This window comes from Sus scrofa, chromosome 15 (assembly GCF_054392235.1).
Source record: "Sus scrofa isolate SSC_HxYL_T2T_F1_AM1 chromosome 15, Sscrofa_HxYL_maternal_Yorkshire_Landrace_v2.0, whole genome shotgun sequence".
In the NCBI taxonomy this organism is placed as follows: Eukaryota; Metazoa; Chordata; class Mammalia; order Artiodactyla; family Suidae; genus Sus; species Sus scrofa.
In genome coordinates, this window is record NC_139397.1 from 152,151,913 (window position 1) to 152,178,443 (window position 26,531).

At 58.4% G+C, this 26,531-nt stretch overlaps 1 protein-coding gene and 1 long non-coding RNA gene across 6 annotated transcripts in view; one reads left to right on the forward strand and one right to left on the reverse strand.

Moving 5' to 3' along the window:
- Positions 1-23,035, reverse strand: part of PER2 (period circadian regulator 2) — a 41,819-nt gene extending 18,784 nt beyond the window's left edge. Inside the window, exons 1-9 of one of the 5 annotated variants that reach the window (XM_084998825.1) lie at positions 22,711-22,874; positions 11,988-12,234; positions 11,151-11,213; positions 10,077-10,228; positions 8,118-8,239; positions 6,926-7,127; positions 4,792-4,843; positions 3,782-3,924; positions 1,132-1,210 (exon numbers count right to left, since the gene is read on the reverse strand). In XM_084998825.1, the coding sequence (XP_084854951.1) occupies positions 1,132-1,210; positions 3,782-3,924; positions 4,792-4,843; positions 6,926-7,127; positions 8,118-8,239; positions 10,077-10,228; positions 11,151-11,213; positions 11,988-12,217 (1,043 nt within the window). In that variant the 5' untranslated portion in view covers positions 12,218-12,234; positions 22,711-22,874. Of the gene's footprint in view, positions 1-1,131; positions 1,211-3,781; positions 3,925-4,791; positions 4,844-6,925; positions 7,128-8,117; positions 8,240-10,076; positions 10,232-11,150; positions 11,214-11,987; positions 12,235-15,896; positions 15,918-21,889; positions 22,524-22,710 lie in introns of those variants that run through there. The other 4 variants (XM_021074891.2, XM_021074887.2, XM_084998824.1 and 1 more) reach the window with 4 other exon arrangements.
- On the forward strand, positions 19,367-26,531 carry LOC146396233 (uncharacterized). The gene is made up of 2 exons (XR_014829195.1): positions 19,367-19,833; positions 20,025-26,531. It is a non-coding gene; the product is annotated as an uncharacterized LOC146396233 (long non-coding RNA).

Here is a 26,531-nt window from a genome sequence, read left to right on the forward strand (position 1 = left end):
GCCCCAAAGGACCTGCCCTCCACCCTTCTGCACAAAAGAGTGGATGCGGGGGTGGCTGCAGACCAGGGTTCTGAGGCTTTGGAGGAATAAAAATTACCCTGCGGTGGCTTCGCAATGCAGCTCCCAGGCCCTGGCCTCCAAGCTGCAGTGGGGCAGGGCTGGGTGGGGCCCAGGTACCCTGCTGCGGGGGGTTGGCCTGGGGCTGGACGATGCTGATGCTCCCAGGCTGCCCCAGAGCAGAGCTTATCAGGCGGCCCTGTGGCCTGCATCCTGGGCGGAGGGTGGGGGCACCTGGGTCAGGGGCAGGCAGCGGGGAGGTCCTGACCCTCCGCAGATGCCCATTTAATAAAGCCCAGCACGCTTCCCAGGTGCCTTTGGAGGAGGCGCTGCCCTGACCACTGCGGCATCCTCTGTCTTCACGCATCTGTGCAGGAGCTGGGGGTCGCACGGCCGCCCTGACCCCACACCAGCTAGCCCAGAGCCGTCTCAGAGGGGTCCCTGCTCCAGCTCCAGCACCCTGGGTGGGAGAGCCAGGAGGGGAGGCCGAGGGGGCTCTGGGCAGAGGGATGGAGGGGACCCGCCGCCCGTAGCAGCCTTGGCAGGCCGGCTGGTGGGGGTGCCACTGCTGGGATCTGACCAGTGGCGTCTGCAGCTTTACCCCTAACACCGTTTTAGGCACACGGTTCCCAGGTGCAGCAGCCTTTGCTCGCGTGTCCAGTTTTTGAAAGGCGTTTAAACAAGGCAATAAGACAGGCTCGGTGAGAACGATGACCCGCTCCCCAGCATGTCCCGCCCGTGCCGTGCTCTTATCTTGGGAGGTTTTAGCGTAATTCTCTCACCGCCCTTGTGTGTAAGGAAACACTGGTGTCAATTATCACACGTAACGTGCAGCCCTCGCTTTAGCTGAAGAGCGCCGATGCCCAAAACACGAAAATTCATTGAGAGCGACCTAACTATTAAGTATCAGGATAAGGATGAAACACAAAATATTTGGCGCGGGGGTTGGGGGTCGGAGTCTGCAGATGTGAAGGGGGAGACACTGAGCCCAGAAGCCTGGGGGCGGGGGGGCAGAAGAGGCGAGAGCGGGCGGGGCGGGCGGGGGCGGGGGGGGCGCAGGCTCGCCGTGCTTACCTTTCGTCCACATCCTGGAACAAGCAATTCGGTGAATGTGTCGTCGTGAAGATTCTCTTTTCAGGAGGGATTCTAGGGGCTGAAAGAAAAAAAATTTGGCACAAATTTCTGATACTAAGGCATACGTACTAATGCAGTTACATTCCAATTCCTAGAAAACACCACGCAGATTCAGAGCGATGGAGGCTAAAGGAAAATGAAAAAGCCACAGAGGGAGCAGGGCAGACCCTGCGCTGGACGGCCACCAGCCAGACTTCTCAACACCTTTGTGGACCCACTGTAATCGAGAAAGCTGGGAAATGCCACAGTAACAAACCACGTGGTGAGGAACAGGCAACAACAGGCTGGAAGGCCATCTCCACGATTTTTTATTTTTATTTTTTGTCGTTTCGTCTTTTTCTAGGGCTGTACCCGCAGCATATGGAGGTTCCCAGGCTAGGGGTCTAATCAGAGCTGTAGCCACCAGCCTACACCACAGCCACAGCAATGCCAGGGATCCTTCACGCACTGAGCAAGACCAGGGATTGAACCTGCAACCTCATGGTTCCTGGTCAAATTCGTTAACCACTGAGCCATGATGGGAACTCCCCATCTCCATGATTTTTAAGCTCCAACAAGAGTCAGCTGAACAAATTATTTTTACAAAGTGAGTCAAGTCTTTGGATTCAAAATTCTCAGCAGAAATCACTGTGTTGGGACTTCACCGTTTCTTTTTTCTTTTTTTTAAGTGGTTTTTATTTTTCCCATTATAGCTGGTTTACAGGGTTCTGTCAATTTTCTACTGTACAGCAAAGTGACGCAGTCACACATACATGTAAACATTCTTTTCCTCACATGATCCTGCTCCATCACAAGGGACTAGATATAGTTCCCAGGGCTGCACAGCAGGATCCATTGCTTATCCACTCCAAAGGCAATCGTTTGCATCTATTAACCCAGGGCCTCACAGTTTCAACAGTGGGCAAAGGCGACTGGAATTTTCATACAGGAAGTCATACATCCAGAATTTTCCTCAACTACCAAATTCATGGACAGAACATTCAAAAGTCCAAAAGTTTTCATCCTTGAAGGAGACTCTGATCATTTAAGGGAAAAACATGCTGAGACCTGAGCAGCCTCTCCGCATCTTTATCGGATATTTACAGGAGAATATCCTTTGCTGTGGGAACCCATCAAACATCTGAAAGTCATACCTAAGGCCTTTCTATCCCTTAAGAAACACCTTCTTAAAAAAGACGTCAAGTTCCCGTCATGGCTCAGTGGTTAACGAATCTGACTGAGAACCGTGAGGTTGCAGGTTAGATCCCTGGCCTCGCTTAGTAGGTTAAGGATCTGGCATTGCCACGAGCTGTGGTGTAGGTCCCAGACGTGGCTTGGATCCTGTGTTGCTGTGGCTTTGACATAGGCCGGTGGCTACAGCTCCAATTAGACCCCTAGCCTGGGAATCTTCATATGCTGTAGGAGCGGCCCTAGAAAAGACCAAAAAAAAAAAAAAAAAGGAAAGGAAAAATTGTTTTTGGAGTTCCCATCGTGGCGCAGCGGAAACAAGTCCGACTAGGAACCATGAGGTTGCTCAGTGGGTTAAGGATCCAGCATTGCTGTGACTGTGGTGTAGGTTGCAGATGCGGCTCGGATCCCACATTGCTATGGCTGTGGCGTAGCCCAGCGGCTACAGCTCCAATTAGACCCCTAGCCTGGGAACCTCCATATGCTGCGGGAGCGGCCCTAGAAAAGGCAAAAAAAAAAAAAAAAGATGTCAGTAACCACTGAGGGAAGATTAAAAGCACCATTAAACGTGGACTAAACTGGATCCCCTGGGGCTCAGAGGTTACTGGAGGCACCTGCTTTCAGGGAATTCTGAAATCCTGTGGCCTGCTGAGTTTCCAGGTGAGGATGCAGTTTCGGGGCTGCTCTGTGGCCGGCGCCACGGGTGTCACCGGGCAGTCTGTTAGGAGGGGTTGCTGAAGGACACAAGCTGGATGGCAAAGTGCCTTGGGTCCTTGGGCTTCAAGTGAAGAAGCAGACTTGGGGGCTTTTGGCCGGGGGCGGGGAAGGGAGTGGCCTGAGGAGCTGGCAGGTCCAGAAAAGGACACCTGGTGAGAAAGGCCTGCTGTGATGGCAGATTTTCTGCAGAGAGATGGTGGTGGGGGCGGAGAGGAAACAGCAGCGCAGAGCCCGGGCGTCGGGGAAATGCTGGGCTCACGCAGCCCTGCCAAGCAGGCCACTTGTCTGCAGAAGCCAGTCCTGGCGGAGGGTGGGACACCCAGCAGAAGGGCAGAGAGGAGCGCCCGCACGCGACTTCTTAGGGGTGGGACGGCTTGGGACTCTGCACCTCAGAGGCCTGGGGGCATGGGGACGGCAGGGACTGGGCCCTGGACCCCTCGGGGCTACTCTCACCCCGTGGATGGAAGGTGGGGGGACATCCACGGTCCAGCAACAGCCGACACACGGGTGAGACGCCCGGGCCGGAGCCTTCAGCTGACACGGGAGGTGGCGTGGATGGGGCTCCCGGGAGGGCCAGGTGACGCCGAGTCTCCAGGGAGATGGAGACGGGCAGAGGCGGGCGGGGAGGCTGGGCTGGGAGCCAGCCTGCCAGACGCATCTGGGCCACCGGGGAGGCGGCGAGGGAGCAGCTGGGAGCGGCTGTTACCTTCATAGCCCGAGTGCACCCTCTCCGCCAGCAGCACACAGCACAGCTGGTCCTCGGCGCCCTGCGGGTCGCGCACCTGGACCAGGTAGGGCGTCATGCGGAACGGGTGGTAGCGGATCTCGCTCTCGTGGTTTTTCCCGACACTGCGGAGGGGGAGGAACGTGAGGTCGGTTACACAGAAGGCGGTGTTGCTGGTCACCCCTCCCCCGCGGCAGCGCCGCAGCTCTGCCGTCTTTTATTTGATGCACAGACGTCCGCGGAGCAGAGCCACGCTCCTCACTTGGGGACCCGGGGCGAGCTGCCTGTGTTCCCGCAGTCTGTGGTCTCTGCCTCCGCCCCACCCGAGGGTCCGGGACCCACCACCCTGCTCCTCTGTCCCCTCCACTCAGATGTCGGGGGACAGTGACAGTAAATCAGTCACCAGCAGGAGCAGCGGGAGCCCTTCCAGGGCCCCTCTCTGAGCAGTTCGGATTTGAACTGGGGGGAGGGATGCTGCTCCAGGCGTGGGGTCCCAGCCCACCCTCTGTGGGCACCAATGTCTGGCCAGGGGTCCCTCCTGACCCTGCAGCGAAGCGCTCAACCCGTCACTCTAGTCGCGGCAAAAAACCTGTTGGGAAAGCTGTGGGGCTCTCCCCGAACACACCACACCAAAGGCTTCGTGGACCCCGGTACGTCCTTCCCTAATCAGGGCCTGCCGGCCAGTTTCCTAGGGGATGGACAGCAGGTCCGGGCTCCCCGGGCGGACACACTCCTGGGAGTTGCTCCGTTGCTGACCAGGCTGCCCCACCTCCTGGCACACACTTAAAACACAGCTTAGGGAATGTGTTTCCACGTGGACTTTTCAGGAACACATGTGCTATGTGGCCAGGTCTTCTGCAGAGCTCCAGCCACAAAGAGCTCATGGGCAGCTCGCAGGGCAGGGCGTCCTGGACCTCTTTCCACCTTCACGGATGTGCCTACGATGAAATGTCTGTGCCACCGAATGCACGAAAACCAGGAAATGGGCTTACCTGACCCGGCAAAAGAAAGACTTCTCTTCCATGCATTCTCGAGCAAAAGAATCTAAAAGAAAAAGCCCCCAGTCACTCACCCAGTCACACCCCTGAGCACAAACAGGGCTTTCACTTCCCGCAGACGAGGCAGAAGCAGCGGGTCAACAGTCAAGGTGTGGACGCAGGGCTACCAGGCGCCAACCCGGCCCCCGGCTCAGAGGTGGTTCACTCCATTTCCCGCTAAAGCGCAATCTGTCTCACGAGAGTGGTGCCTACCGAAATGGGCATACAATCAAAGTGCTGCCGCAAACACACCAGATCACGAACCCCAACCCTGGAGGACACACTGACGTGCAGAAGTTTCGCCTGCAAAGCCCGCAGCACGGCGACCTATACATTTTGGGCGATACTCAATTCTCACAGAAGCAACCCCGGGCATTTCACGGCTGACATCAAGCCTGTGGCTAAACATTAACTTCGTTTAAAACGCAAGAGGCCTACTAAAATCATGAGGCCAGTCGGGCGACCTCCTCGGCGATGACGGAAAGGCGTTTCCAGGATAAAGGTGTTTTAGAAAGAGAAACCTTAGCCTTCGGTCGGTCACACAAAGCTCTCTGTACTCAAGAGAAGTGAGGGAAGGCGGGCGATGACTCCAGGGAGAACGACATGAAATTACTGGCCGGGAAAGGCCTTCGAGAAGTCGCCTGGTCCTTGCTTTCTATTCAGAGGAAAAGTCAGGGGCCAGCAGGGTGGGGCGGTGGCCCCCAGCCTGTTCACACTGTGAATCCACGCGCACAGTCAGCTCCCTCCACGCGGCGACCTGGTGACCTGGCAGGGACGGGCCCTCAGGACACGCACCGCACACCTCAGGGGTCTGACCGCCCAGTCCCCGGGCTGGGACTTCGGGAGAAAGCGGACAGCTCTGCTGCCAAAACTGGGAGCCAGGTCTCTTTTCTGAGTCATCCCCAAAGCAGACCGCGCTTCTGGCCCCAGGCTCTTGTCCTCCGGGAGGAACATCTGTTGAACGGCGGCTGTGACAGTGACGCCCGGCCACTGGCTGCCCGCTGGGAGCAGGGGGAGGGGGAGCACCACCCGAGGGGCCCAAGGTCCAGGAGGCGGCGAGAGGGGGCTGAGGGTCGTTTTGACGTGAGCAGAGATGCTGACCCAGGAGCCAAGGATGAGAGAAATGGGAGTTGGTTCAGGGCGGTGCGGCCCCGGCTGGCTCGTGGCCAAGACCGTGACAGGTCCAGCCTGGCCGGGGGACTCCCAGCCCTGTCCAGTTCCCCCCCGTCTCTCCCGGCTCCTGGCTGCTTCTCCTCTTGGGGCTCTCGACGGCCTGGGTGCAGGTGGACAGGTGCTGCAGGACTCGTGCTGTCGGCCGCCCTGGACACCGAACAGCCTGAGCAGGCTGGGCCCCTCCCCTCCAGTACCTCCTGCCCCGCCCCCGAGACGAGTGTCTGTCTGCTGAGACTTGTCTGGTCACCGGTCCCCTCCTGCACCCACTCATGTGAAGGCCTGTGCGGGTCACCAGGGAGCTCCAGGCCTTCCAGACTCAAAGTCCCCTCGACCACATCACAGGAGGACAAGGACACATTGCACCTGATGCAAGAGCCCTGCCGCCAGACCCGACAGTGGACACACCTGCGTGCCCTGAGGCCCGAGGAAGCAGCCGTCCGGGGCAGACCGGAGCCTGAAGCGCCCTGGGTCTGAACCCCGAACCCCAGAGGGTGTCACGCTTGCATTCACGACGCTGCTTCCCCCGTGGCACTGCCCCCTCCCCCCACCTGCAGGAAGCTCTCCAGAGGCACCTGCGTCCTTCTGGTCCTTCCCCAGGCCCTGCAGGCTCATGTCCAGATGCCAAGTGCTCAGATCAGCTTCCTTCCTGAAATGTCTGTTTCTTGGAGGCATCTGAAGCAGCTTTCCCTCTCTGACGCTTATGAAGCGCTGCTTCTCTTCTAAGTTTATTCTGAACAAACAACCTCCACCTTTTACGTGGGACAGAGGGGGCAGCGCCAGCCCCGTCGGGTGGGTAGCGGGGGTTGGGGGAGGGACCGTCCCTCGTCAGGGGAGACCCCTGGCCCTCACCCAGGAAGGCAGGTGTCCCCTCCGCCCTGGGATGTCTGCGGAGAAGGGAGAGGTCCCGGGGCCTCACCTGCTCCGCGGCAGAGGCTCCAGGGTGGCAGCTTGTAAGGCGAGGTGGAGCTGTGGAAGACGCTCACGTCGTGGGGCGCCAAGAACTCCACGAACTTGGCGTCGTAAAAGGTGTCCCTCTTACAGTGAAAGATGGAGGCAACTTGGTCAGAGATGTACAGGATTTTCCCAGTAACCAGGGACACAGCCGCGGCAAACATTTCCTGGAACAGAGAGCGGAGAGCGTGGCTCCCGTGAGGCTGGGCAGGGGCCCTGTCCTCAGCCCGACCAGAATAACTCTCCTTTCCCCTCTTACACAGAGGTGCCCAAATGGGATATTGTTTGAAAAAACACACCAGGGTTCCACTGCCAAGGAACCCAGCTGTGCTGACTCCCTGCAGGTGCCACCTGCTCAGACTCCTGGGCACAGAGCTCCCTGGGGTCTAGTCTGGGTGACTGGGGAGGTGGGAGAGGGGCCTCTTTCTCTCGGGCTGTGGACCACAGACCTCTGCCAGCTTGGCTCTCTCTTGGGGTGGCTGCTTGGGGAGCTGGAGAGCACACGTTCTCCCCTGCCCACCGGCCCTCTGAGCTCAGGGCCCAGCTCCCTGGGGGTTAGGCTGCAGTGTGTCACTCTCCCCAGGCTTCCAAGGTGGCTTCACCTTCATGGTTACTTAAAAATGCAGGAGCTTTGGGAGTTCCCTTCGTGGCTCAGCGGTTAATGAACCTGACTAGGATCCACGGGGATGCAGGCTCCATCCCTGGCCTGGCTCAGTGGGTTAAGGATCCGGTGTTGCCATGAGCTGTGGTGTAGGTTGCAGAAGTGGCTCGGATCTGGCGTTGCTGTGGCTGTGGTGTAGGCCGGCAGCTATGGCCCTGATTGGACCCTTCACCTGGGAACCTCCATGTGCTGCAGGTGTGGCCCAAAAAACCAAAACAAAACAAAAAGGCAGGAGCTTCTGGAGTCTGTCAAAGCTGAGCTGAGTCCAGCCCCACACCCCCAAGTGAACCCAGTCACCTAGTGTGTCCCTAACCCCGAGCTGGCACCACACTGGGTCGGAAAACAGCAAAATCTGCAACACGCTGCTGCTCCTGAATCCCTCGCTTTCCTTTTTTCTTTTTTCTTCTTTTAAAGGAAGGAACTCATTTCCCCGTGAAGCCCTCGGCCCGCCCAGGGGAGCTTCCGGCGTGAGGGCCTCACCCGGTAAGACACGCACCGGGTTCTTCACGACGAACTCAGAGGTGGCGCTCTCGAGCTCCTCCACGGTGTAGGCGGGCACGTGGGCGCTGCAGGGCTGCTTCTCGCTGGCCATCAGCAGCTGGTAATACTCCTCGTTGGCTGCAAGGGAGACCAGGGAGGGAGCTGGGGACGGTGCCTCCAACTCTGGCGCCGGGACTCTGCCTTCCTCGTGGTAAAGCGGGCACCGCACGGGGAAACGTGAGAGCTAAGCAGAAAGCTGGGGGGTTTTTTACTGCAAAATCAGAAGGCCTTTGATTACAGAACTCTCTAAATGATCAAAACACACACTTTTTAATAGACAGCCACACAGTTCTATGTAAGCCTCGCTTTCTCCAAGAGGCCTGGAATCGTGCCGTGGCGGTGTCTCCATGGAGAGGGCGGGGCGGCCCCCACTCCCAGCCCGACGGAATCAACTCTTAGAAATGCCTGGCACAGGAAACAACCCCGGGAACAAACTGCTCAGAACGGAACTGAAGACGAGGGCCACCCGTGCGGGGATGTCCCGGGCAGGGTGACAAGACCACGGCTGGGCCACGTCCCCCCGAGAGGGGAGCCCTCAGGTGAGAGGAACCCAGGCGGAGTCTCCTCTACAGCTAAACCGTCCTGCGATGACCCAGGCGCAGGGTCCTGGGCTGGACGCCTGGCAGAACAGGTCTCTGGAAATGCTGGTGCCTCTTGCACGGCAGCGCGTGGCTTCCCTGTCCCGGAGACAGATGCACCTGTGGTGACCCGAGAGCCAGAGGGGGCACCCGCCCCGCGGAACGTCCGCTTGTGGGAGCGACCGGGGGGAGTTATTTAAGGGACCGTAAGGCGTCGGGCTTGAGGACAGCGACGCTCTGGAGGCAGCCGGGTTTGCGGGTCGAAGCTGCACTGCCTCTGGGAAGAGCTCTGCGCCCGTGTCTCAGGTGAAAGCCCGAGCCTAGTCCCCTGACTGCTTCCGAGAAATCCTCCGTGTTCTTCCCGTGATAACCCACGCCAAGCACGCCGCAGGGGGGGAGCCGAGTCTGGACCTCGTAGGACCTGTGACGGCGTCCCCCGGGCTGGAAGGGGGCGCCCGGCCCGGCCTGCCCGCCCGCCCTCCTGCAAAGACCACAATGCCAGAAATTCATGCATTTTTAGAAAAACAAGACATGAACTGCCGCAGGCAGGTCTTGACCCTGGAGCCGCTCTAAAATACTGTCCTTTAAGCGTGAGCTCTGGCGCCAGCCTCTTTGGAGCACTTCACATTATTATTATTATTTTTTGGCTGCACAGCGGCCCGGGGACGTCCCTGAGGCAGGGGTTAAGTGTGCGGTAGAGTTGGGGCAACACCGGACCCTCAGCCCTGCGCCACAAGGGGCATGCTGTTTGTTTGTTGTTTTTTTTTTTTTTTGGTCCTTTTGCCATTTCTAGGCCCGCTCCCGTGGCATATGGAGGTTCCCAGGCTAGGGGTCCAATTGGAGCTGTAGCTGCCAGCCTACGCCAGAGCCACAGCAATGCGGGATCTGAGCCACACCTGCAACCTACAACACAGTTCACGGCAACACCAGATCCTTAACCCACTGAGCAAGGCCAGGGATTGAACCTTCAACCTCATGGTTCCTAGTCAGATTTGTTAACCACTGAGCCACAACGGGAACTCTGGGGCATGCTATTTTTAAAGGAGGGGCAATAGCTGGGGACCCCAGCCCAGGGCACAAGAGCTTTGTGCCGTGAAGAGGTTTCTTTTATCAGCTGGTTTTCTCTATGCATTTTTTTTTTTTCCTCCAAAAGTCAAGTATAGTAGAAAACTTCCAAGGAATTGAGGTTTCCATCCAGTTAAGGTTTCATTCGCTTCTCTAACTTCCTTCCACTATTTCAGGATGGAGTTTTAGAAAATCAACACAATCTAGCCTCTAATTTGGAGAGACCCGAAACTCACTTCTACAGGTGGGAACAAACGTGGAGGCGGCCGTACCTTTCACCTGCTTCACGCTCCTCAGGGCGTACTTCAGGGTCGCCAAGGTGCTGGCCTTCCCCTTGGCCTTCTTCTCTGCGGGCAGGTGGACTTTCAGCTCCCTCAGCGTTTTGATCAGCTCTTTGTGGGCGTCCGCTTTGGTGGACGGCTCGCTGCTGCGGAGTTAAAGGGAGCTGTCAGCGCCCTGAGTGCCCTCTTCTGGAGAAACCTGCCTCTAGTCCAGGGTCTCCACCAGGGCGCTAGGACACTTGGGTCTGCGAGTTCCTGGAGGGGCGTGCAGGACACTCAGCGGCACCCCTGCCCGTTGTGACAACCAAAAACATCTCCAAACATCGCCTCTGTCTCGTGGGGAGAGGGACCGGCCGCGAGAAGCAGAGCGCTGACCCGGCTGAGCGCCGGAGGACGTTCCTCTGTCTGGGCGCTTCACATGGGGACAGCTGGCCCTGCCCTGCCAGGCCTGAGCTGTGCCCGCCTTTCCTGCTTTGGGCAGAGAAGGGCTGAGTGACAGGGACCCCAGGGGACAGCCAAGGGGCTTCCTGGACAAGGACATGAACAATGTGGGACCATCTCAGGGAGGGAAGGGGGGTCGTAAGAGGAGCTTTGATCTTAGGACCCGGAGATGCGGGGAGGCAGGACGGTGGGCGCCTGCCTAGGGAGGTGGCCTGTTCAGAGCAGAGGACACAGCGGATGACGTGCCCGGGACTGAGATCTGGCTTTTGCTCCAGTGGGGATACGAAGGTGTCTGTGGGCCTGAGACGAAGGACGTGTTTGTTCCAAACACCTGAGAAAAAGTGAGGCCTCTTCCAGATGCGTGTCTAAGACACAGGCAACGTCTGCTTGGTGGGAGCTGGAGGAGCTGCCGGGCCGGGGCAACATCAGGGGCTCTGAGCAGCCCGTGGGCACGGTCGTGGGAAAGGGCGCGTCCGGGTCCACAAGGGAGGAGCCTGCGTGACTAACGGGTTCAGCAGGGGCTTTGGCAAAGGTCACATCATCCCACCCCCCACACCCTATCTCATGACAAATCTTTCAGTCTCTCCAAAAGCGCTAAGTCCAGGGGCTTCTAACCGGCCTCACCTGCAGCCACTTGTGGACGGATTGTGTTCGGACTTCGCCATCATCAGGCTAAAGGCATCTGGACTAAAAGAACAAAAATAAAGACAAAACTCACAAAGCGCTCCTTCCCTCCGATTCTTTGCTCCAACCAACCAGGGGACAATAGGCTGGACTATACCTTAGTGAGACAATTAGAAAAAATAGGTGGTTAAGAAAATGAACATAGGCGTTCCCGAGTTCCCGTCGTGGTGCAGCGGAAACCAATCTAACTAGGATCCATGAGGACCCAGGTTCAATCCCTGGCATCGCTCCGTGGGTTAAGGATCCGGCGTTGCCGTGAGCTGTGGTGGAGGTCACAGACGCGGCTTGGATCCTGCGTTGCTGTGGCTGTGGTGTAGGGCAGCGGCTACAGCCCCGATTCAGCCCCTAGCCTGAGGAACCTCCATATGCCGTGGGTGTGGCCCTAAAAAGACAAAAAAAAGAAAGAACATAAAACCTTCGGATACCAGGAAGACGAAGTACTGGGAGATGCAAACCCCGGACTAGAGGCGCGAGACGGTTTTCTATCAATCACTTGTCGCCAGCGGCTCGCAGATCACCTGACTCCTCTGCCCGCCAAGGTCCCGTTATTCTCGCGAAGGACCTGCCTGTGGGCAATCTGACCACCAACCTCATCGTTCCAAGGAAGCACAGACCCTAGTAAATTTTAGTTATTTTGAGTTAATTAGATTTTCAAAAGTCTCGAAAAACTTGGTCATCATGGTGCAAAGACTGCGAAAGCAATCGAATCGCCACGGAATGAGACACTGAGAAAACAAATGCCCGGCCTGGGCGCCCGTGGCCGCAGGCCGCACCCACCCCTGGTGAGCGCCAGGTGGCCCAGCCAGCGTCCTCAGCTCCTTGCCGCTGTCGTCACAGTCGCTGCCCTGCGAGTCCCGCCCTGGCGAGCCGTTCTCGTTGGTTTCATTTCCGCTGGAGCCACCGCTCATGTCCACGTCCTCCTGGAGGGGCACCTGGTGGGGCCCAGGCTCCACGTGCTCCTTGGAGGGGTCACCGGGGCTGGGGGCATAGTCGGCGTACCCGTTCATGCTGCTCCCGGACAAAGCTGGAGGATGAGAGGAGGCGGCAGGCGTTTAGGGAGGGCGCTTTCCCCGCCTGTCGCCGAGGAGCCGGCAGCGGTCAGGGACACGCACGGTCTTCCGTCTCTCTCCGGCTCCTGCCTGCCACGCGCTGTGAAGGCGCAGGAGTTAGGCAGCTCCAGCCCAGACATCAAATTGCTGATGGCCTCGTGCTGAGGTCTTAAGAACATCAAGCATCACCCCCTGCCCCCATCCCGCTGATGCGGGGCTTTGGGAAAACAGGTTCCCATGGAGCTGAGCAGCCCGGGAACCTGCATTTTACAAATCTCCCCAGGTCATGGGGAGGGGGCAGCAGGGCTCAGAAATCACGGCCACCGCAAGCTACAGAAGAGCCCAGAGCCAGGCTGCGGGCGAGGGAGACCTCAGGCAGCAGCGAGGCTGGGGGGCAGGCGTTAGCTCGTGAGGAGGGCAGAAAGGCGGGGAGCCCGCACAGGGTCGGGGCAGGGGTGGTCCCAGTGCTCGGCGGCTGAGGAGAGGAGAGGAGAGTGGGTATAGCGGGGAGGGGCCGGTCCGAGGCCAGCGTGGACGCATGCTTCATCTGGATGAGATGCTGCCGAAGCGCTGGAAGCAGCGACTCCTGTGTTTGGACAGAAAGTTTAACTTTGGTGCTTTGGGGGTAGTGGACCGGGGAGGGGGTCGATAAAAGGGAGACTGACCAGCCAGCCACAGGACAGTGAGTACACAGGACAGGGCCAGTGGACCTGAGGCCTGAGGACCAGAGACTTAGAGGGTGAAAGCAGGAGCCAGGATGGTGTCCCCTCAAGGTCCCTGCAGGAAGCAGACAGCCACTCGAACCAGTAGAAAGGGTGTGGTCGGGCTCCCAGGGCCACCAGATAGGAGAGGGAGTGGCTCTCGGCCCGGGGCCTGGAGGGCCAGGAAGAGCGGCTCCTGAAACCAGAGGTACCCAGACAGCCTGCAGCCTGGGGACACAGCCGGGGCTTCTCTCCTGACCTCCGAGGTCAGGAAGCCAGAAGGCAAGGGGACCCACTGACGCAGTCCCCAGGGCCAGCCTCGGCGTGAGTGGGGGGACGATCTGGAGGTCCCCAGGAGACAGAACATGCCCCCAAGCTCTCCTGCGCTCAGGGGCCTGGACGAGAGGTCGCGGGGAGGGCTTTGGCAGGTGATGGTGACTGCAGACACCGAGCTGAGGACGTGACCCCCGCTGTCTCATGCAACCCTCGCCATCACTGCCCACGGTGCGCGCAGGACTCCAATCTCAGTGGGAAAATTAAGGCTATTGACTTGCTCAAGGCCACACGTAGCAGGAGGCAGCACCGGATGCGGGGCCTGCCTGCCCCCAGAGATGGGACCCGTGGGGAATTCAACCATATTACCTTCGGAAAACTGTAGATTTGCTCAGACCCTGCCATGTTCACAAACCAAGAAGCAGAGAGAAGCCAACATGCAGCTTCTGAAAAGAAGTGACCAGAGAAGACAGACACTTGGCCAAAAGGCACAGGGAAAGATGCTCAGCATCACTAATTATGAGAGAAGCACAAATCAAAACCACCATGAGGTACCATCTCACACCTGTCAAGAGGCTTGTCATGGAAACGTCTACAAACAAGAAATGCTGGAGAGGGTGAGGAGGGAAGGGAACCCTCCTCCACGGTTGGTGGGAACGTAAATTGGTACCGCCACTGTGACGAACACATGGGGACCTCAAGAAATTAAAAATAGAGTTACCGCACGATCCAGCAATCCCACTCTTAGGCATCTATCTAGAGGAAAACATGATTCAAAAAGATACAGGAGAGGAGTTCCCATTGTGGCTCAGTGGTTAACGAATCCGACTAGGAACCATGAGGTTGTGGGTTCAATCCCTGGCCTCACTCAGTGGGTTAAGGAGCCGGTGTTGCCATAGGCTGTGGTGTAGGTCCAAGACGCGGCTCGGATCCAGCTTTGCTGTGGCTCTGGCATAGGCCGGTGGCTACAGCTTCGATTAGACCCCTAGCCTGGGAATCTCCATATGCCATGGGTGCAGCCCTAGAAAAGACATTAAAAAAAAAATACAGGAGCAATTCCCTTCTTGGCTCAGTGGTAACGAACCTAGCTCAGTGGTAACGAACCTGACTAGCATCCATGAGGACATGGGTTCGATCCCTGGCCTTGCTCAGTGGGTTAAGGATCCAGAGCCGTGAGCTGTGGTGTAGGTCTCAGATGTGGCTTGGATTCTGTGTTGCTATGGCTGTGGTATAGGTCAGCAGCTCTAGCTCTGATTCTACCTGTAGTCTGGGAACTTCCATGCCACGGGTGGAGCCCTAAAAAGACAAAAAAAAAAAAAAAAGTCCTGTTGTGGGGCAGCGGGTTAAGAATCCTGCTGCAGCAGTGTGGGTCGCTGTGGAGGCATGGATTCAGTCCCCATGGATTCAGGCGCAGTGGGGTAAAGGATCCGGCATTGCTGCAGCTATGGCTCAGACTCAGTCCCTGGCTTGGGAACGTCCATATGCTGTGGGTGCAGCCATTCGGAAAAAAATGCATGCACCCTGGTGCCTCCAGCAGCGCTATTTCCAATAGCCAAGACACGGAAGCACCCTAAATGTCCATCCCCAGAGGAGTGGATAAAGAAGATGTGGTACATTCACGCAATGGAGTATTACTCAGCCACAACAAGAATGAAATGACGCCATCGGCGGCAACATGGATGGACTAAGTGACATGAGCCGGAGAAAGACAAATATCATATGATGTTGCTTAGTGTGGAATCTAAAAAAAGAATACAAATGAACTGATTTACAAAACAGAAACAGATTTATAGACATAGAAAACAAACTCATGGTTACCAAAGAAGAAGAGAGCCGAGGGACAAGTTAGGAGATCAGGATGAAAATATACACATGGCTACATAAATAAACAAGGACCTACTGTACAGCACAGGGAACTAGAGTCAACACCTTGTCATCACCAATCATGGAAGGATAAAAAAGAATATATACACGCATAACTGAATCGCCTTACTGTACACCCAGAACTAACACAACACTGTAAATCCACTATATTTCAACAGAAATTTAAAAAATACATGTAGTGCAACACACACAAGATGCACACAACCTCCACAGCACGAGGAAGCAAGTGAATGGAGGGCCGCGCCTGCTCTGTCCCATAAATAAAAATCAAGAACTGTCCGGCGGAACAGGTAATGAGGGATGAGCCAAAGCTGCAGGTGGCGAGCAGGTCACATTAGAGCAGAGAGTTAGCAAAACAGGAAAGTCCAGACTCAGGGATGGGAGCAGCTTTCTCAGCAGCCTAAGGGCCAGAGTTAAAGCCACATTCTTACCTGCAGCTAATAGCCCTCTCTGAAAAAGACACAGTAACAATGAAACAAACGACAGTGAAAGATACACTTGAAGGAAGAAAGATGCATCCTGAAGGCAGATGTACCTCTGCGGGGACTCCCTGAGCCCCAGGCAAACCCGCGAGGAGACGCGCAGCCCAGCTATGTTCTGATGGAAACGATGTTTTCAAGAAAAAAGAAAATTCTAACGTGTCCAAACAGGAAAGACAGACGGCGTGCCTGTGAAGGAGGTTAAGCCATGCCAGTCTTTGGTGTCTCTGCTCTGATACGGCATCTTCCGAAGAGAAGAGGACATGGTCCCTGGGAGGAAGGCTCGGAGGAGCTTCCTACCGGTTTAGACGGCTGCCGTGTACTGGTGCTGAATCACGGAGAACCTCAAACGCCAGCGCCTTCCAGCAAAGGTCAGCAACAAAACAAGCAGGCCTCCTGCTCAGGCTTTGGCACTTCAGGGAAGTTCTAGCTAATTCGATGGAAGAATGAAAAGTGCTACTGTTTGGGACGAGAGACCAAAGGCTAAGAACAGGCTGTTCCCTCAAAGAGAAAACCCATAAACCTGGAAAGATGCCCCCTGTTGCTAGACAGGAGGAAGGTGCAAAGGGCAGCGTTTCCAAAACCGAACAGGACCCACAGCACCCTGGCAAACAGTGGGCTGGCCAGAAGGAGCCCTCCCGCGCACCATGTTGGACTAGCGCAGTCATTCTGGAGGGCACCCGCACACCCCGGCCCTTTCCCACGCCTGCCAAGCTGCTCCGTGGGAATTCTTGTCCTCAGGGCAGAGACGCGCGAGCATCGGGTATGGAGAGACAAAAATCCGGAAAGAACCACTGCAAGGGGGTTATCGGCACCCCGTCCAAGGCATTCTGTCCACCCCGACCATCCCGGCCAGGCGCCAACCTCAGCCTCCAAACTGGGCCCCCGCCTCAGCTGGCCCCACTGTGGTCCATGCGGGCAAGTGAGCTCCTCCCTCCACTGGGCACAGAGCGCAGCGCGGCTCCACGTTGGGGTGGACAGCTCAGCTCCTGGCTGCCCCCCGGAACCCCCCGGGCAGCCGCCCCCTGGGCCCAGCCCCTGTGCTCCCACCTCGGGGATCTTAAACTCGTGCTCCCTGTGCCCACAGCCCTCGTCCTGCAGATGGCCTGCCCGGCCTGCACAGACAGCACCGCCTTCCCCCCACCAGCGCTGTGGCCCCTGCTCAACTTCCACTCCACGGCAATGACACGGCTGCCCGGCTGCGCCCTGATGCAGGGGAGCTTTGCATGGCTCCCGGCTGTACCCCAGGGCCTGGCACATGCTGTGGAGGCATAAAACCTGGGACATCTGACTGTGGAATACTACGTACCCCATTAAAAAGATGGAGACCAGACACGCTGATGTGGAAAGACTCTGGGGCATAAACAGACTGTCCCAGAACAACAAGGAACAAAACGGTAAAAGTGACAGGCGGCACTTAGGCAGGGCTCCGCCTGCCAGTGCCGCTCCAGGCCCACTTCTGTGGGTTAGCTTGCTCTGTGCCCAGCGCTGACGCCAGCACTGGCACAGGGAATGGGGCGGACAGCTTTCCTGCCCCCACGGAGCTGATGCTCCAGTGAAGAGGACAGGCCACTAGCCAGGCAGTGGCATGTTTGGCAGAGCAATGGGAAGCAGCTAAGAGAGGGGAGCAGAGCAGGGGTCCAGGAGGCCTGAGGGTGTGGCCGGGTGGCAGTTAGGAAAGGGCGGCCAGGGAAGGCCCACGCATAGGTGACACTGGACCTCGTCCCTGAGCCCCCTGACCTCGACCTCCTCCAGGCCTGCAGCCCCCGGCTCCTCCTGGGCCACCACTGGGCACACACTCCCGGGGCCCTCCTGGTTTCACGTCTGAGGCCGTCAGAGACTCTGGCTCTGCTGGCCACGTGTGACCTCGGATGAAGCGCCACACCAGAGGATGGGCCCTGGAGTCCCAAAGTCCCATGGGGCAGCTGGACTTGAAGGACAGGGCGGAGGAGGAGCTGGAGGGAAGATGGGTCCCTCTCCGCCCCCCTTTGGATGGACTGTTCTGGAGTTTTTCTTTCTGTCCTCTCTTCTTTTATTTTTGATAAACTGTTCGACGAGGCCCCAAGGGGCTGAGCGGCCTGCTGGGTGTCTGTGAAGCAGGGTGTCAGTGTGCGTGTGCGTGCGTGTACGTGTGTGCGTGTGCCTGTGTCCCGGCCTCCTGACTTTGCCTCCCTCACTGCAGCTGCCCCAGGCCTGCGCCTCCCGGGAGCACCAGCACTTAGGCCTCGGCCCACACTCTGCCTTTGGGAGAATCCAATTTAAGACCGACTGAAGGGAGAGAGTGAGAGGTGGGCCAGGAGGACGCTGGAGGACAATACTCTAGGCAGGGGGGCAGCAGGAGCCAAGGTCCAGGCCAGGCAGGTTGAAGATGCGTCCGGAGCAGAGGGGGCAAGGCCAACGGAAGGAGGGCGAGGTGAGGTCCGAGCTGGGTGGTGTGGCGCCGGGCAGAGCTGGGAGCCGCCGTGGGGCTGGGGGCTCCTCTGTCGTCTGCTGGGGTGGCCGAGGGGCTGCCCCGGGTGCTGAGGTCATTCTCCGCTCTGGACCCTGACTCCCTGGACCCTACCCAGCTCATCCCTCAGCCCTCCCCAGACAAGCAGTGGGCCGGTGCCCCCTGCTGAGTAAATTGACGGGGCAGCAGCAGGGGGCGGCTAGGCGAGCAGACCCGGGAGAGGGGGACGTGGGCAGGGTCCTCTGCCTCCTGACTGTGCCATCCTGGCACGTGTCGGCACCTCCGGGCCTGGCTTCCTCATCTGTAAGGGGCACCAGCAGCCTCTGCCTCCTACAGGTGAGGGCAGGGTTGTGCGACCGTCCGTGCGGCGTGAGGAAGGCAGCAGTGCCCAGCGAAGGCGAGCTTTTACCGTCACTGCCAACCGTTAGAGGAAAATAGGGGAACAGAAAGTAACTCAAAAAATAAAAAACAGGAGCTCTTTCATGGTGGCGAGAGCTGGCTCTGGCTGCCCCAGGCAGCAAAGATGGCATGCACTTTGCTTCCTCGCACAGCCAGGCTCATTGCGCGGCTCCTCCGGGGAGCTCCTGGCCCTCCCAGCCCAGCCCCTGGGCGCCTGTCTGAGGACTCACGGAGCAAGGTCACAGGATCACCTTCGGTGGGAGAGAAACCTTTTTGCTGAGAGGGCAGGGCGAGCACGGCAGGAATGGGAAACAACGACCCAAACCAAATCATCCGAGCTTCGCTGTTGCAGAAAATGCGGCGCTCAGCACCCACAGCTCTAATGGACCGACCTCATTTTGCCAAGTTGGCAAAACCAACGCACCCGTCAAAGCAGACTTTGCCTCCTGCCCTCCACAAACATTCACTGAGCGCCCGCGCGTGCCCACTGCCAGGGCCCCGTGGAAGCCACGGGAAACCTGTTTCCATGAGGTGGCGGCGTGGGGGTCCTTACAAGCCCAGGGGCCCTGGGAAGGAGAGGACAGCCCTTCTGCCAAGGGGCACTGGGGAGGCCAGCGTGCCTCTGGGTGGGAGCCAGGGAGCCTCTTGTCTGTCGCTGTCACTTCTAAGGTGTCCACCCACGGGTTCGGGCCCAGGAAAACTGTCAGATGGCAGCAAAGGAGCTGAGCTCAGACTCTGACTCCGGGCCCCCGGCCACACCTTCGGTAGCGAGGGCTGCCCTGACCGAGGAGCACTCGGAGCGTCCAGATGAGCTCAGCGTCTGGGAAGCCTTGGCCACCGCCTGGGAGGGGGCGGAAGCGGGCAGGGCCTCGGAAGGAGGGCAGCCAAGGGCAGAAAGGAGCCGAGGCTGGCTGAGGCGCTCATTCCGCCGGCCTCCCTACGTTCACACACGCTCATAGTTTCCATAAGACGCGGTCGAGAAAAGGGGCGGCAGCCTGGGCCCCAGCTCTACCCCCATGGCCACAGCCAGCGTGGTAAAGGCTTCTCGCACTCGGCCTCCCTGCGTCTCGGCGGGATGTACTCTTCTCTGTGGGAGCAGAAATCCGTGTACAGCCAATCTCTGGATCATCAAGGGTTTGAAGTGGAGAGATGACGGTTGCAGAAGGAGTTCCCTTCGTGGCGCAGCAGGAAGAAATCCGACTAGGAACCATGAGGGTGTGGATTCGATCCCTGGCCTCGCTCTGTGGGTTAAGGATCTGGCGTGGCTGTGGCTGTGGTGTAGGCCGGCAGCTGCAGCTCCGATGGGACCCCTAGCCTGGGAACTTCCATATGCCTCAGTGTGGCCCTAAAAAGACAAAAAAAAAAAGACAGTAGCCGAAGTCCCAAAAGGTAAGCTCTCTATGTATGTCCCCAAACTGAACCCAGCCCCCAGCCCACGAGGCAGAAGCCACCAGCCCGCAAAGGCCTGGGGGGGTCTCCAGGGCACCTCCCACCCCCCAGAATGCGTTAGCCCCCTTCCTTTAGCCTGTTTCCGAACTTTGTGTGACAGGGATCCCAGAGCCTGTGCTTTGTTTCTGCAGGCCCCGGGTATTTTACAACCGCGGATCTTATAACATGTTTGCTACTTCCTGGTCAGAGCCAATTCCCCGAGGCCAGCCTGCTGCAATCCCGAGAAAATGTTTGTCCTGCCAAATAAACACCGGCGCTCTCCATGGAAACGGCTGGGTAACTGAGGAAAATGTGACTGCAGCCGCCCAACTCCGGGAGCGCAGGGGGCTGGGGAGCGGCCCCTCCCCGCCCAGATCTCTGCCCTGCACGTAGAACCTCCCATTTGGAGAAGCACGGCATTTAAACCAACGGACCTGCAAAGACCTCAGCTTCCTGGCTTCAGCGTCTGGGTGCCTGGGGCAGCCCAGCTGTTCTTGGGCTTCTGTCCCCTCACGAAGAGCGCCAGGGAGCTCCAGGCCTTGGGGGCTGGTGAAGGCCCAGCTCCGCCTTCGGAGCTGCCGGCCTCTGATCCGGCAGCGGCCTTGGTCCCGCTCCCTGCTTCCCGCTCACGGCCTGCTCTAGACTTGGAAATACAGTAACAGACGTGTTTCAGACGGGCCTGCAAAGAGCACAGCGCTGAAACCAGGGCTTAGCAGAAAGGCTCAGGGGGCGGGCCCATCAGAGGCCCTGTCTGGGTCTCTGCAGGCTGGCAGGTGGGCCAGTGTTCCGCGAGGCGGGGACGCGCGCAGCGGCTGCAGAGCTGCCTGGTGGTGTGTTTCTGGTCAGCTTTGCCGAATACGGTCACTCTCAGCGTCACTCTTTCTTTTGACTCAATGCTGAGAGGTCCTGCCGGCCACAGAGAGAGCAGCCGGCCAGAGCCAGAGATGGGCTGAGGCTGGTGCGGTTACATCATCATTTAAAAGCACAGGCGTGCCCCCGCGTTTCTCTGAAAGTGAAGGGCATGAGAAACAGTACCAGTGCGAGGAATCTCTCCTATTTCCTTCGAAGAAAGGACGGCAGACCTGCCTCACAGGCTAACGTTAGTTAGGTGGCTCTACACGTCAGAAACTTCTGCCTCCTGTGCGCGAAATCGCCTGTAGGGCAAGAGGAATTCAAAAAGCTGGGGACTGAAACAGACTCACGGTCTGCCCTCGGCCCCCGGCACAGACCAGCCCCAGGTGGGAGCCGAGTCCCCCAGCGGCAGCCTCGCCAGCACCCCAGCCCCCCCAGAAAGCCGGGGCTGCGCTAGTTCTGCACAGTGAGTCACACGGAGATGACAGTGACAGATACCTGCGAACACCCACGGTCCCATCCCTGCTGGCATATCACACACGCAGCTCCACTTAAGGCAAAGGAGTCCCTTTCCTCGTTTCACTCAGACGCCTCACAAAAAGTGATGAGCCTTGTGTTGAACAGCTCATCGTCTGCTGAAAAGCTTCAGGTCGAGTCGTGCTCCCTCCTCAGCCAAACCCGCTCAGGCCTGGAGACCGAGCGTGGGGGCAGAAGGCGGGCACCTCCGCTTTCAGCAGAGGGAACCCGGTGGCCTTGCTGCCAGGGGCCTGGGAGGCGAGAGGTATTCACGGAGGGGCTTCTGCCATGGTGCTGGGATTCTTAACGTTTGGGGGGCCGGAGGCCCCTCCCCCCAAATTCCAGCCCCCTTGAGATTCAGCGGCACCCAATTTTAGGCCCTGACAGAACTTCGGAAGCTGATTCTGACCGACCCAGATCAATTCCTTCCGGATGATGGAAAGACCCTGCAGGCACCCTGAGCCTAGGCCTGGCCTTGCCGTGACGTGTGCCCAGCGGGCATCTGGGCCTCAGTGTCCTCAACAGTCAAGCTAAGGATGGTTTCCGGGGTACCTTCTGGCTCCGTTTTTCTGTGAGTATGAATCAGCTTTCCAAACTGTTTCTTCTGTGTAGGTTACAGAAACCCTGGCAACCAGTTGTCATCTCTTACCTTGGCCTTTCCGGAGCGGGCCGCCACCCACCCCCTGGGTCCTTTCCAGGACTTGGCTGCCAAAGTACACCCAGAAGCATAAACTGATTGCTGCTTCCCAAAGGAGGATCCACGCTGGCCCCTGCCCCCGGCTTCTACCCCACCTGGGGAGAGAGAATAGACGCAGAGACCCAGGGTGGACATCAGGTGTCCGGGCCCTGCCTGGCCCAGGAAATATCTTGTCTCTCTGCTCACCCACTGCAGGGGACTCATGGGCTGGCCAGGTAGGACTCCTAGACCAGCGCCCAGCGGTGGTCCTTCCCCAGCCGGAGACTCGACTCTCTGGCCTCTGAGCAGGATGCCAGCTCCCGGAGGGGCCCTTCATGTTCCCAGGGACTGTCATACTGACCCTCTGTTGCCTCGGCCTTTCCAGCCTTCTCTCATGGGGGGTGGGGGTGGGGTGGGATAAAGCAGGGGAGAAGAGGAGGGTGCATAGAGAAATCATGTAGAGAAGGACAGTGGGATGTGAGAGTCACTCAGAAGCTCTGTGACCTTAGACATGTAGCCTAACCTCTCTGGACCTCAGTTTCCTAATCTGTGAAATGGGAAGAACAGTACCCACCCCAGGCCGGTTTCAAGACCAGGAGGAGTCAAATGGCCCAGGAAACCCTCGACCGCGCCTCCGCGAGCTAGAGGAGCCTTTGCCGCCGTCTGGAGCCCGTCGCCGCCGAGACCCCAGACCGCCGCCAGCCCGGCGGCGGTTACGTAACCAGTAAGCCCGGAGGCCGGACGTGGGTCCGCGCCCAGGCCGACAGGCCCAGCCCGCGGCGCAGCGCACTCACCGGGGCCGTGTCCCCGCCGGTCCGCCCGATCGTCCGCGCGTCGCCCGCCGACCCCGCGCCCGCGTCGCTGTCGCCGCCAAAAGCAGCGCGTAGCCCTCAGGGCCGCCCACCTCCGCCACCGCCGCCGACTCGCCGCTGTCACATAGTGGAAAACGTGACCGCTCGCCGTGCCCGCCCCCGGCGCCCGCCATTGGCCGCAGTGCCGCCTCATCTGCATACCGGGAGGGCCGGGCCTGCAAGCGCCGCGCACCCATTGGCTGAGGCGCCCATCGCTCTCTTTACATAAGACGCACATGGAACTCCATGTTCACCGCGTCGGTTCCTCAATGAAGACGCGGGGAGCTCGAGCCTCCCTCCCTGTCCTCCTGAGTGGTCCCTTCCACTTCCGGCCTCGGAGACTTCCATTCAAGACAGCTCTCATCTGTCGGCTTAGGGAGAGCGGAGTGGCGCGTACCACCGCGGGGCGGGGGAGCTGGGCGCGGGACCGGGAAGGGCTCCTGTGCATCCCGGCGGGCTGGGCAGCCGAACTCCGCCTGAAGTCCAGGGCTCGAGAGGCTGCCACCCGGAACAACTGGCCAGAGGCGCACCCGCCCGCGGCCAAGGCCTTGGGAAACTCCCTGCAGGCATCTTTCATCCGCTCATTCATATTCATTCATTTACTCACTCTCATTCATTCATCGCTGGGCGCTGAAGCTGCCCAGGGGACCCGACAGAACCGCCCTGCAGGAGCTTCTGGTTCACGCCCACCTAGACCATTCAGGGTGACAATTGCCCCAGATCTACCAGGACACTAGCTTCCAGGTGGGCTTTCTTATTTTTCAGACCTTGTGTCGCAAGTTTTGGTTTAGCAACGAGGGTCCTTGTTACTACAAGGATGTACAAAAGGAATAAATGATGTCCCTGCTCTCAGCCACGTCATTAGGGAGAAGGGACCGTCTCATGAAAAGGGAACTTAATGAAATGCACAACTGGGCAATATGGACGGTAAGTTAACCAGGGCTAGAGCTATGCCCGGCGGCTCCATGGAGGAGGCAGCACCTGAAGACTGGGAAAGGTGTTGGGGACCTAGGCTGTGGCCATTTGTTCTTTCAGTAAGCATTGTTTGGGGCATGTAAGCCCCCGGCCTTCTGTCTAGAGCGTCAGGAGAGAGTAGAACTTCCTCGCAGACTAGGTAGAGGCCCAAGGCTTTCCTGTGGGGCAGGAACCCGCAGGGCTGCTCCGCTCCAGCAGGCTCTGAAGCTGCAGGGTCCAATGGAAGAGGCGAAGCTGGCTGGGCTCTGAAGGGCTGAAGAGGCCTGTGGTTTGTCCTTCCACTGATCCATTCTTCCTAGGCTCTCTTGGGGACCAGGGACAGGAGGGAAGAAGAGTTATGATCCGGGGCCTGTAGCAAACCAAGCTGCCAGTTCCCAAAGCCAAATCCACATCAGGTATTTCTATGTGCGAGTCCGTTTTTCCCCTCACCTCGGCCAGGTGCGCGTGCAGCTTCATCAGACATGGATGTGACATGGGGCGATACCAACTTCAGGAACCTCCTTCCTACATATGGGCTGGCAGACCCGCCGCTGGGCTCGCACTCCTTGGAGAGGGTGGCCCCTCCTTCTGCTTCTCCGACAGTCACACCTTGGCACACCCCCCGCGCCCTTCCCTCAGTGCGTGCACACAAATGCCAAACAAATCCAGGCCCAGCTGCACCCTGCACACTCCCAAAGGCCTTTTGTTTCTTCGCATACATTGACGTCAATGGTGAGGTGCATTGTTCTGGAAGCAAGAGAAAACAGGCAGCCCTTTCACTTCCCGCAGAGATTCTCCTGCTCACCTGCTCTGTGGTCTTGCTCTATATTCTGCCTTCAGCCTAGCATCGCATTTCCTCCCTAATTTTAGCCTTTTCTGTTTGCACCCATTCATCCAGTAAAAGGTGAAATCCATTCTGTTAGAAATTATCAGCCTCATGGGCCTCTAGAACTCCTCAGAATCGAATCTGTGCTCAGGGTCTCACAGCTGCTTTCTTCATTCTTGTTATTGGAATCTTGCATTCAGTCCACAAATGGTTGCTGACACCTGAGTATTGAGGGGCACGCCCCTCATTGGGTCCTTGGCTTGGAAGGAGTTCCCGGTGTAGGAGGGGTGATGAGGCAGGTCCGGAAGCAGTTTCATCAAAATGGGTTGTGAGTCCCAGGTGAGCAGAAAAGACCTGGGCAGAGGCCTCCAGCCCAGCTCCAACAGGGCGCAAACCCCTAGGACAGGCCAAGGCTGTGATGACATCCACACTGATGGTAGCTGAGCGTGGGTGTGCGCTCGCGTGCATTTGTGCTTTCAGGTTGTGGGAGGTCGGGGGAATGAATTCTTTCCTGGTGAGTCTACGCTGACCTGGGAATGTGCTAGGATTAGCAGTCTTCTCTCGCACAGAACTTCTGGCACCGGGGAAGGCAGGCTGGCAGGAAGGATGTCCTGGTGGGGCGGTGGTGAGCCAGGGGCCCCAGCTATTGGGGGATGCTGTCCGTGGGAAGAGCTGGCCTCGGGTCTCAGCCTTCACCCCGCCTCCGAGCTAAGGCCGCTTGCCCCTGCCCCTGGTCCATTTCTAGCAGCCTGTTTCCTCCAGTGGGTCTGGCTTAGGTTCGGCCCTGTCCACTCATGCTTGGGCCCTGCCTGCAGGGCGCCTCTGCACCTGAGCCCCCAGGACACGCGCTGGCTCTCTTGTTTGCATGTGCACTCGGGCAGCCAGCTGTGTGTGAGGCAACTACTGAGTGTGACAAGCATTGTGCTGGCCACTGCTTGCTCTCCTCCTGGGTTACACGGTTTCTGAGCCTGCAGCTGGGGCAAGAGCTGGGAAGACAAAGGCCAGAGGCCAGGAAGAGGACTGTGTCCACGCGGAGGGGCCATCCTGTCCTCTCTAAGGAGGTGGAGGGGATGCTGTTGATCTTTCTGGCCCTGCAGAGGCCTTTCCTGGGTCTAGGGCCATTGGAGATGAGACTGCCTGACCCTGACCCTGACCCTGACCCTGAGCCTCTCTCTCCAGCCTCCCCCATGCCCAGCACTGGGCAGCAAGGCTGCTCCTGTCAAGGACACCTTCAGCCAGCTCAGGGGAGGGCCCAAGGGCATGGGCAGGGGTGTCCAGGGTCTGAAGACACGGATGAGACAAGGCCCACCTGCTCCTCGTGGGTGGGAAGTTCCCTGAACCAGGCGGTGACCAGAGGGCCGGCGCTCTGGCTGCGAGTGGTCTGGGGACCAGTGTAAAGAGGTGTCTCTGGTGTGCTAGCTGCTTGCTGAGAAGGGGTTTTGTGTTTTAAACTTGGAGTCCCCCTGTGGCACAGTAGGTTAAGGATCTGGCATTGTCACTTCAGCGGCTCTGGGCACTGCTATGGCACGGGTTCCACCCCTGGCCTGGGAATCCATGTGCTGCAAGTGCCACCACACAAACAAATGGACACATGAAAACTAAATATAGATCCAGGAAGGCTGTCCTCTGTTTGGGGGAGACGTGTGTGTGTCACGTGAGTGCCCGTTCGTTTTCCCCCAGGATGTCGTAGGAGGGTCCCTCAGCAATGAGTGGGCAGCCGCCATGTTTCTTTCCCTCATCACAGAGAAGAGACTCTGAAAAGGCACTGAGCACGTCTGCACAGCGCTCCTTGGCCGGGAGTGTTGGCCTCCGCGTCCCCACTGCCCCTTCACGAGAGACACCCTTGGCATCGCAGTCCTGAAGGCACAGGCCAGCACCTCCAGGACCACGTCGAATGGCAATGGTGACAGTGGACATTCTTGCCCAGGTCCCAGCTGGAGAAAAAGTGCTCCGTATTTCACCATAAAATATGATGTGGACCTCA